The sequence below is a fragment of the Gymnoscopelus microlampas genome, assembly GCF_963454915.1.
Source record: "Gymnoscopelus microlampas genome assembly, chromosome: 2".
NCBI lineage: Eukaryota > Metazoa > Chordata > Actinopteri > Myctophiformes > Myctophidae > Gymnoscopelus > Gymnoscopelus microlampas.
The window spans coordinates 35,823,991-35,835,031 of record NC_139939.1 but is presented as its reverse complement, the minus strand read 5'-3'; the positions used below and the strand labels follow the sequence as shown (position 1 = coordinate 35,835,031).

Genomic DNA, 11,041 nt, shown 5'->3' with positions numbered 1-11,041 from the left:
TCCCAATGTCACCTATTAATATAGTAACCTATTAATATGATCACAGACATTCTAGGGCTACTATTAATAAAGATAGCCAAACTGACCCAATAACTGTACACAGCCAGCCGTATCATATCTATCAGACACAGACACGTTTACGCCAAAGTCACATGAGTACTATTTTTAAGACAGAGAAATCATACCCTGGATATTTTGGGTTGTCCTACACCAGTCCTATCATATCACCCACGTTCAGAGTGTAGGCGCCTGTAGTGGTGCCTGATCCTGTGTGATGATACTGAAATAGAGCTACACACACACACGCGCGCACACACACACTTTCACCCTAGCCCCTACGGAACCTCTCCCTCCGCTGTATAGCTGTATAGCTCCGAGATGAGGTCCCTCGTTAGTCTCATGCCGTCTGTTTTCGAAATGGTCGCACATTTTCCACTTTACATGTTTCTTACCCCTTTCTGCACATCGTATCCAAAAAGCAAAGCATTTCCGCCACTCTCTCAGATGTTTTAAGTTTTAACGGACCATAAAAGCTATCCAACGGGTTGAAGAAAATATTTAATTTGCCTCGGTTTTCATCCGGTTACATGGTTTTAAGACATTGCGCAAGAGTTGCGCCCATAGAGATAACATTACTGATTCTCCTACTGGTCAAATGTTGAATTGCATCTTCTAATGCAAAATATTATGGAACCGGATGAAAACCGAGGCAAATTAAATACTTTCTTCAACCCGTTGGATAGCTTTTATGGTCCGTTAAAACTTAAAACATCTGAGAGAATGGCGGAAATGCTTTGCTTTTTGGATACGATGTGCAGAAAGGGGTAAGAAACATGTAAAGTGGAAAATGTGCGACCATTTCGAAAACAGACGGCATGACTCATCTCGGAGCTATACAGCGGAGGGAGAGGTTCCGTCGGAGCTAACTTTCACCCCGTTTAATGGCATAAAATGTACAATTTAACACCATAATGAAACCCACACTCACACACATGATTCCATCCCCACCCACCCACGTGCCATTTCAAGCTAGTCTAAAGTTGGTTTGGAGTTCACTTCACTGTCAGTGCCAGCCTATATCTAGACTGTCCCACACACACTGTTAGTGACGTGACTGTTGGACTCTGAGCTATTTTAACACCCAGAATGTTAGTGACTTTGCCGAACACCAGACCCTGACTGAGAATGTAGACACGCACGCATGCACGCACACACACACACACACGCACGCACGCACGCACGCACGCACGCACACACACACACGCACGCGGCAGGGTTCGGAATGCATGCCCGCTGTACCCATTGTCAGAGTAGTACTACGCTTAGTGCAATATCCATTAGTACATGGAGGCCAGTCTATACACAAAGTTTTCTTTAGATCGGTCGCACATTCTTGAGATACAAGAAGGCCAATGAGATTTATTCCACGTCTTTATAGATCGATATATGGTGTAATGGTGTTGGATTTCTCTCACGGAGCCTCTTCATCACCACCAATTAAGCATGACCATTGATTGACTGATTTCTTTTTATAAAAAAAAGTGTGATTTCCATGTGGATATCAGACTACATGTGGCCAGTCTAAGGTGTCAGTCATCTCCTTTGGGCAAGATTTCAGCACGATCCAGCTGCCATTGACTTATAACATTTTAGTTAAAGGTAGAATAAGTGATATTCCTTTGTTAAAATAAGTGTAAAATAACTTATACTATACTTATCTAATATTTATATATTCTGATAGTAATCATTGCTATAGAGTGTTTGTTCAGTAACAGGGGTCTCCCTGTCTCTCCAGCTCTTTAATAAACAGAAAATGTAAATACATTTTTTAGGTCGGGAATGGGATACCATATTAAATCAGGAGAGAGAACTCATACAGGATACAGATTAAACAAGTGAAATTGGAAGAAATGACACAAAGAAATAGGCAGACAAAATTGGAACTGGAACAATATCAAACTGAAGCTGATCAATGGGTACTCTCTCCTGATTGGTTGAAAATGTTCAACCCACCTGAAAATGTATTTTCTATTTATTAAAGAGCTGGAGGGACAAATCGAATAGAATAATATTGTGCTTTAACCTTTTAACATTTTTTTTTGTTTTGACCAAAATACATTAGTTACCCTACCTTTTAAAAACAAATACAAGGAATTACTTCCTTGGCCTACTGGCAGCGTGCACAAGACATTTCACGCTAATCAGTAATACAGAGCGAAGCCGTAAAAAACAAGTTACGAACCCGATCTTTAACAAAGTTTTATGGTGACTGACTGGTCACGTACAGTATGCAACTAAAAACAACTAATTATTTACAAGTTATTTTGAATGGTGAATGGGTCAGTCACAGTGTTGTATAGTGCTATCATAGCTACTGTACTTAACTACATTATATACACTACATGTAAAATGACATTCTAATGGCTGTAACTACCAACCTTTTATTTTCTGCATGCGTTACACTCACCAGAGAGAAAATGTTCAAACACATACTAATTTGTCATGTCTCTCTCTCTCTCACACACACACACACAAACCATGAAACACAAACTGACCTCTCCAAAATAGACTAATATACAGGAAAACATTGCAATCAAGCAATAACTCTAAAGGTTGGTTTATCTGTCTCAATTACACAGTGTATCATATCTTGTCTGCATGATATGTCCATTTTAAATGGGATATGGCCATTGCAACTTTGAAGCTATTGAATATATTTTCTAATATGAAAATAATCATAAGAATGATATTGAATAAAAACTAATGCAGTTGCTATGCAAGCCACTAGCAGGTGGTTTAGTTATTGACCAAATAAGGTGTATACTTTGATGTACAGTGTGTACATTATTTAAGTGTTCAAAGGACATGATCGCCTTTTTATGCAGATGCAACGTATTCTACTCTACTCATCCTCTAAGAATTGTGACCATAATATTCACATTCTTTCACTCAATGAAAACTGACAGCACAATTTGTTTAATATATTCTTTATTTTCTTAAACAAATTTTAGGTAAAAACTCTTAAGTAGAAAGACAAATTCCCTGTCAGTAGTTTGATCTAGTTCCTGGGCTGTACCAACACATGCTTTTTAGTCAGATAATTGTCTCAGGACGTCGTCGGCTAATCCAACTGTCAGTTCAACTTGGAAGATGTCTGAAATGACTTCCCTCACATCAATATCCTCCTGCAAATGAATACAGTTATGCAAAAACTACACCTCAGGTGAACCGTGTATAAAAGACCACATGTATATATTTGTGAATGTTGTCATGATTCCAGGTATGTGAACAATTGTGCACGGATGTCTATGCAATATACACAACGATGAGAAACAATTCGTATAAACGGATTAACTAAAACTCTTAACTATGATCCCAATCACCAATTAGTTGATAAATTAATATTTAAAATCAATTAACTGACACATTACCAATTAAGAGTGGGGGCAACCTTATACTATAAAAAGGCCACAATATAGTTCTTCCAGAGGTCTTTCAAAGACCTTCCCATCACTTCATGCGTGTTCTCTTCTACTAAATAAGTGTAAATGGAAAACTGAGTCAGTATTTTAGTTCACAAACTAACTCCTCTGAACTCTGGGGAGGAAGTCACAGTGGGAGAGGTGGTCTGATGATATACTGTATATATAGTGTTAAAAGGTTTGGTAATTAGACAGCAGTGTCCTTTGCAAAGGCGCTATAAGGAAGAATGATTGAGCGGTGCGAGGTGGTGCTGTACACGTTTATCCACCTCTGGCAGTGTTTTCAACTAATATTCGGTTTAATGTTTTATTTGTAAAAAAAAAAAGAAAAAGAAAAGGAAAAGAAAAAGAAAGCTACATGATTATTGTCACAAAATAAAATCTCTTTGGCATAGATTACCCACCCAAAAGCTTACACACACGCACGCACGCAACGCATACACACACACACACACACACACACACACACACACACACACACACACACACACACACACACACACTTGTTGAAGGTCCTCAACCTACATGCATTATCATCATCGTCAGTATCGCCAGCATTATTATACTATAAAACAAAGTAAAAGCCCTGTTAAGATAATTGAGTCCCACAGTCAGCAATAATTGCATATATTACATTGAAGCTGAGGGGAGAGATAGAGAGAGGTGGATGAATGGATGTGTTCACTGCTTATCGTTCCTTCTCCCCCCATCTCAGGTCTTTCCTCATCTTCTTCCTCTGTTATACTTTGTCTTCTGTGTCTAGAAGGAAAACGATCATGTTAGCATCAGAAAACACACTGATTTATCATACACATTTATGAGCACATTGACAATTCAGCTCAACGGCTGAAATACACCCACAAGTGAGATTTTCAATTAGCGGTCAGCCAGCTGTCCTACTGGTTTTCAAAGTGGGGATCTGGGTTCCCCCAGGGGTCCTTGAGGGGGTTGCAGGGAGTCCCCAGCAAAATGAGGAACATTTAAACCCCATTTATTTTTTCTGCTATTCAAAAATAGCCAAGTTGTGAGCTTGTAGATCTGCATTATTTTTATGTTGTCAAATCTTGACAAATATCGAGGGGGTCCCTGCCTCAAAATATATATCAAAACAAATACATATACATTTGGGGATTATCGACCACTGCCCTAGGCCAGTGGTTCCCAAACTTTTGGGGGGTCCCCAGATGATTAGCTTAAGTGCAACATTGTTTTCTCACTCAACAGTAAACATACAGTATGAGTGTATAAAGGGTTTCTGCACATTTCTAAATTTACAATGTAATTACTTTTGGGACCTTTGTAATACCAAAGTGTCAAATATTACGTAAGAAAGAGGCAAACATTGTAAAAATAGACGATTTGGTTAGTTTGGTTATTTTCACTTTTGTCTGTGGAACTGAATCAAACTAAATGTAATGACTACAAGTGCTTGTCAGGGTGGGGGGTCGGTCCACAGTTCAAATAATATCCTATTTCCTATTTGACCTCCGAAAATAATCATATTATGATTATTTTGGGAGGTCACGTCCTGAAAAGTTTGGGAACCCTTGCCCTAGGCCACCTGCATCCTACATGAATCCATGGACCCCTGTATGTACAGTACATGTGAGTGTACCTTCTGTTAGTATCCGTCAGAGTACTGTGGTCCTCCGTAGACCATGTTCCCCTGGTAGCTGTCCTCTGGCAGCATCTCTCCCTCTGCGTCCATGGCCATGGGCATGTCATTCTGCATCCATTGACCTTGGAAACCATCCAGCTCTGCAACACAGACACAAACTTCGTTAACCACTTGAGCCCCGTTTCAAAAATAGCAATAACAGCCAATCTGCAAGCTCACAACACGTCGCACAACGCATCAGTGTCTGAGAGTAAGTAAAGTGATGTAACAAGAAGTGTAACCATATAGTCATTGAAGTAATGTAATTTTTCTTTTCTTTTTATGAGTAATACGTAAAGATATGAATAGGATGATTTTTTTGATCAGCTATGGAGGGGGTCATGAGCAGTGGAGTGTGCTTGTGCTAGGCAGACACAGGAACCTGCCATATGAGCAGTTCTGGTCCAGCGATTCACTCACCATCTGGATAGCCCTGGTCCATGGGTACATTGTTGTGGGCCTGTGGAGTGTTCAGTGGGAAAAGCAAAGGTTAAACTAAGGTCATCTCAACCATTTAGCATCAAAGTATACCTGACCACAACATTTCCTGCACACTTTGCACTTTTTTCTAATCACGGTGATGATTGTATTGGACAAAACAAACTAAATGATTAAGATCTGCAGTTTCCACTTCCCGCCAACTGAGGGAGCCATTCACTCACCAGTTCCCAGGCAGCTGGGTCATGTTTGAAGAGGGAGTGAGTGAGCTCCACGGACACACGCTTCTTGTAGTCAGAGTTCTTGTCCTCAGAGATGCGGAAGAGGACGGCAGCAGCGTAGGTGGCTAAGGAGGCAGAAACATGTATCTGAGGTCAACACTGGGACAAAGTTCCACTCAAGCATGCTCAGATACACAGCGGCGTAGTGTTTTAGATCCCCGTCTTTGGAGACATGTCTGAATCCCACCACAACATTCTCTACTGTACTTCCCTCGGGCTGACTTCCTCTCAACTTTCCTCCATTCAGTTTCATTAAAGCAACAATACTTAACAGAGTGGGATGCACACTTCCATTTACAAAATGCTTGAGGGTTGTGTTTACTGTAACTGTAAAAAGATTAAACTGGTCTAGCCAACATTGCAGGTTGTATTTCTCATCTGACTCACAAGACTACTTTCCTTTTGAATGCATGTGTAGCGCGATTGACTTTGATTGACCACTTAATGCGTGTTTTATACTTCGTCACATGACGGTGTCGCATGGTCAAAATAGCAGATCTACAAGCTCACAGCACATCAATGCGACGTGTTGTGATCTTGTAGATCTGCTCTTTTCACCGTTTTGGAAAATTCAAGCCTATTAATGACATGCCCAAAATAGGGGACGGCAGGTTGAAAGTGGTTACGGTGAGAGTAAAAGTCCACTATGTGCGTACCAATGCCCTCGTTGTTGGAGTGCAGCAGCTCCATCAGTGGAGCAGAGGCTCCCTCGGCGTCGATCAGCTCGGCTGACTGTTTGTCCAGGGCCAGCTCACACAGAACGCCAGCTGCCACGCGCTTCACATTCTCCACTGGAGAGTACAGCAGCTGTACAGGAGAGAGAGGCAGCCAAGTCAGTCAATACATCCTGGAGATAGAACGTCAAGAATGACAACAACAAAAAAGACCCAACATTTTATTTATATATGCATGCGTGTTGGATTTATGGTGTTACCATACCTGTACAAACAGGGGGATGGTCTCCATGTCGGCAACGCTGGCTCTGTTGACAGGGTCTCTGGCCATGATGTGCAGGGCTCCTGTACAGCCCTCCACAATCTCCTCCATTCTCACACCATCCTGAACCAAACATTCACACACAAGTCGCTCAATAAAAGAGTATACGATATCCACAAACTGAACACAACATATCATAACAGTAAATAATATCCATTGTGGCATGTATTATTCCTTGTCGCTGGCTAGTAACTTTAATAACAGTGTCTGGTATTGCAAAACCATTTCCTGTTTTTATCTACTGTACCGTTCTAATTTTGCTGATACAGATGTGGTTTCACTGAAATAATAACATCTAACCCCCTCATCATTTGATGAAGATATACCACAATTACTCAGTAAAAGTATTCCTAACTGTTGTTGGCCTTTGTAGGGCAGTACCTAGGCTATTATTCAGTGTCTGTCTGTCTCCAAACCTGGTATGTCTGCTGGGCAGAGGAGCCGTGTTTCTGGGCATCCTGGTGGGCTTTGAGCAGCAGGTTGACTAGGCGGGGGATGGCTCCTGCATCCCTCAGTGGGCCCTGGTTCTCCGGACACAGCGCCAGGTTACGGATCAGACCAACCACAGCCTGCAAGGGAAGGATGACAGGTGGGGTTTGGCAGTTAGTGTGTGTGACCTAATGGTTAGTGATATTAGGGAGCACCCAATTGTTGAAGCACTTTTCAGGATTTTCTGTTTTACTTGTATCTCCATATTTCAACTTCTTATGTTTCGTTTGTAAATTAATGCCCTGCATAATGGCGTGTTGTGAGCTTGGTTTATAAAATCAAACAGGTTGAGTCTGTCTGTGGGTTTTATAAATATTTAACCAATGAAAGGTTTTAACAAGAGCTTGTGATTAAATAATAACTATATTGCATCCATTGGAAAGTTATTTCTTCCATATCCTGAAAAGTAACGGTTTCAGACATACAAGGTTTATGTCAGACAACAACGATATATAATAATATAAAACAAATACATAAAATAAATGTATACTGCATACTATGTGATCAAAATAGTGTAGAGCTGTTGGCTTGACACGCTCAGGACAGTGGGTAGTCCATTCTAGTGAGGCAGGATGGTTTGTCTTTGGACAGTAGGAAAGCTGAGCGAGGGGACAGCAGAAGGCAGGAAGTTACTGGCAGCATGTCGTACCAACCCAACAGCAACAGGGGTACATGTGGGTCCAGAGATGGGGGTCTTTAAACTCTACATCACTGGGTGCACAATCTGTCCAGCAACACAATGCTGCCATGTGTGTTTCATGCTCTCCCGCTCTTGGGCTCGCAGAGAGGCTGGTCCTCTGCCCTGTCCTCCGTCTCCCCCCTCTCTCCTCATCTCTCTCTGTCCATCTGTCCATTCCTCCCCTCTTCCCTTTTCTATCTCCTGTTTCCTCCCAGAAAACAATCACTTAAACCCTCTATACTTAGTAAACTTGACCTGATGTGGCTCTATGTGGCTCTGTACTTGGTCTGCTCTTTGTTCCCTCTGCACCAAGTCTCTTCGCCGAAGTGTGAGCTTAGAGATCTGCTATTTCCAGCGCATGTTCCCCCCAATAGAGATGCTAGGGTTCAAGTTTTATCCTCCTTGCCCTTAGGTCTCTCCACAGATCAAAGGCCTGTGCAGGGTTTCCTTCCTTCCCGTCTTTCTTCCTTTCTTCCTGTCTTTCTGCTGCCGTGTATACGCCGCCTGTACAACCCCACTCACTCACTAAAACCTTTTCCCTCCTGCAAGATCTAAACCACTGGTTCTCAAAAAGGACCCCAAATGAATATGTATTTGGCCGTGGACCCCCATCTGAAAATATTTAGTTCTAAGGAACCCCATACAAGTTTGTGTTACGTTTCAAAATGTTCACATCTTTTCAGGATTTTTTTGAAAATAGCAGACCTACAAGCTCACAATGCAGTTATGAGCTTAATAGTGTTAAAGTGGTTAAACTGTTTTTGACGCTATATTAACTAGATTTTCCTGAAACCCCCTCACAGACCCCTGGGGGTCAGAAACCATGTTTCTGCACAGACTCATCCTAAACCCCCCCCATCATCTCTTGTCTCGTTTAGAGACAAACGCCACCATCTCTCTCCACACAGTACCTTGATAACAGGCCAGTAGTAGGGCTGGTTGAGCAGCTTGACGATGGCGGGTATGCCGTAGTGCAGACGCACGGCATTCTGGGCCACCTCTGCATCTGGGTGGCGGGAGGTGAGGTGGCGCAGGGCGCAGACGGCGGGCTCCGTCACATCCTCCTTCTCCCCCGCGCGCAGCACGGCGTGGATGAGCGCCTCCACCCCGTTGCCCTGGGTGACCAGCGCCTTGTTGCGGGCGTTGTTGCAGGTGAGGTTGGAGAGGATGCCGGTGGAGCAGGTCAACATGTTGACGTCGTCGGAGCTCAGGAGGCCGACCAGGACCTGCAGCAGGCTGTCCAGACCCTCCTGGATGTTGAAGAGGTGTTTAGTTCTAGTTAATCTGCTTAGGTAACAGGTTTATCGTGGCAATAAGACATTTGAGAGTGCTATGACAATAAAGATACATTTTCAACAAACAAATTCAGTCAGTATTCAATCCATCGCCAGCAACATTGTATGACTATTATTTTTAAGTGACAGGAACAACTATAGAGTACTGAGATAACATTGACAGACAGACAGACGGACCTGCTTGGTGGCAGCATCAGACAGGTTTCTGAGGGTCCACAGACAATTCTGCATCAACCGTTGACTGGAGCCCGTCAGGTGTTTCCCTAGAGCCTGCATCCCACCTGGAAAGAGAAAGAAGTTCAGTTAAACAGTTAAGCCTGGCAGCTACAAATAAACAAATAGATTGGAATATCTAACATTAGAAAATCAAAGTGTTCTCGTCTTAACTATTATTGACATGCATTTCAGAAGAGCTAGCAAAGGCTAGCAAAAAAAAAATCTTTTCTTTTTTTTTCAGAAAGCTGGCTTTACATAATATATAGGCCTATTTAGTCTGAGAAAACAGGAGGAATAATTAACAAAGATAGTATGAGTCACTGAGTCATATACTAGCAACTTTGTTTAGAACATGATGTATCTTTCTTTCTATTTTAAACAGGAAGTCCCAGAAGGCCAGTGGGACAGAGACAGGGTGGGGCAACAGGTCACAGGAGAGATTATAACAGTGGAAGTATGAAGTCTTCCTACCAGCCTCTACGATGGCAGGCTTGTTGCTGGGGCAGACAGAGAGGACCTTGAGCACACGGCTGGTGGTCCACAGCAGCTTCTCATAGCTGTAGTTCCTCATAATATGAACTAGACCCTCTGGACCTCCATTAGCGAGGATGATCAACTGATGGGGGAAAAAAACACAAGACCTTATGTAATGGTTTCCCTTTGTGCGTCGCTATTTGGTCAGCATTTGGTTGCATATCGAGTTGAGAGAGAGATTGAGTGAATGGGACCAAGGCAGAGAGGAAGAGGGAGAGTGAATTAACAAGTGAAAGTCAGAGGGATAGAGTTGAACGCAGGGCATTATTATTAAAATAAGTTACCCTCCTATCCATATAAAAAACTAATTCTAATTAAAGCCTTGTAGTACAGAGAACTTTAAAAAAAAATGGCCTATCAGGACATACTAAGTGTACTACAGTAAACAACCCCACCCCAAAACACCCAACCCATAAATGCGCAACTCAACTGGATGACTTAGTTTTACACACCACATTAACCAAATCAACACATGTACCAACTCGTTCAGTGGGTTACTAGGATGCGGCAGTACAGAGATAGTACGAGTAAGTAAGAACTGAAAAACATGCCAACTGTAGCAGTAAGTACATAATTGGATGTTTGTACACACACACACACACACACACACACACACACACTCAGCCAAATTTAAAGTATACTATTCCTGTCACTCTTTCACACACACGCTACCTTGCTCTCTTGGTTTCCGTATGACAGCAGCTGCAGGCAGTCGGTGGTGATGGCCAGGAACTTGGGGTTGCTTTTCTTCAGCAGGGGCACCATCCTCTGGAGGCCGTCCGCCAGACGCACAGCCATCTTGGCCCCTTCCTGGTGGAGGAGCAGGTTGTGGAGGGTGGTGATGGCGTAGAAGAGCACCGACTCCATGGGAGAGCTGAGAGAGACAGATGATTTGTTCTTTGTTTTGTTGTTGCTGCTGCTGGTGCCCTTTTACAGCAACACTGTGTTTAATGGTCACACACATTCACACCTGG

General features: G+C 42.6%; 1 protein-coding gene across 1 annotated transcript in view; it reads right to left on the bottom strand.

Annotated features, from left to right (window-relative positions):
* Window positions 1–3,803: 3,803 nt before the first annotated feature.
* Window positions 3,804–11,041, bottom strand: part of LOC311058460 (junction plakoglobin-like) — a 33,256-nt gene continuing 26,018 nt past the window's right edge. The window contains exons 6-16 of the mRNA XM_084075919.1: window positions 10,740–10,941; window positions 10,005–10,149; window positions 9,495–9,598; window positions 8,934–9,272; window positions 7,271–7,423; window positions 6,798–6,917; window positions 6,515–6,665; window positions 5,802–5,923; window positions 5,560–5,599; window positions 5,098–5,240; window positions 3,804–4,241 (exon numbers count right to left, since the gene is read on the bottom strand). Of these exons, the coding sequence (XP_083932045.1) occupies window positions 5,104–5,240; window positions 5,560–5,599; window positions 5,802–5,923; window positions 6,515–6,665; window positions 6,798–6,917; window positions 7,271–7,423; window positions 8,934–9,272; window positions 9,495–9,598; window positions 10,005–10,149; window positions 10,740–10,941 (1,513 nt within the window). The 3' untranslated portion in view covers window positions 3,804–4,241; window positions 5,098–5,103. The remainder of the gene's footprint in view (window positions 4,242–5,097; window positions 5,241–5,559; window positions 5,600–5,801; window positions 5,924–6,514; window positions 6,666–6,797; window positions 6,918–7,270; window positions 7,424–8,933; window positions 9,273–9,494; window positions 9,599–10,004; window positions 10,150–10,739; window positions 10,942–11,041) is intronic.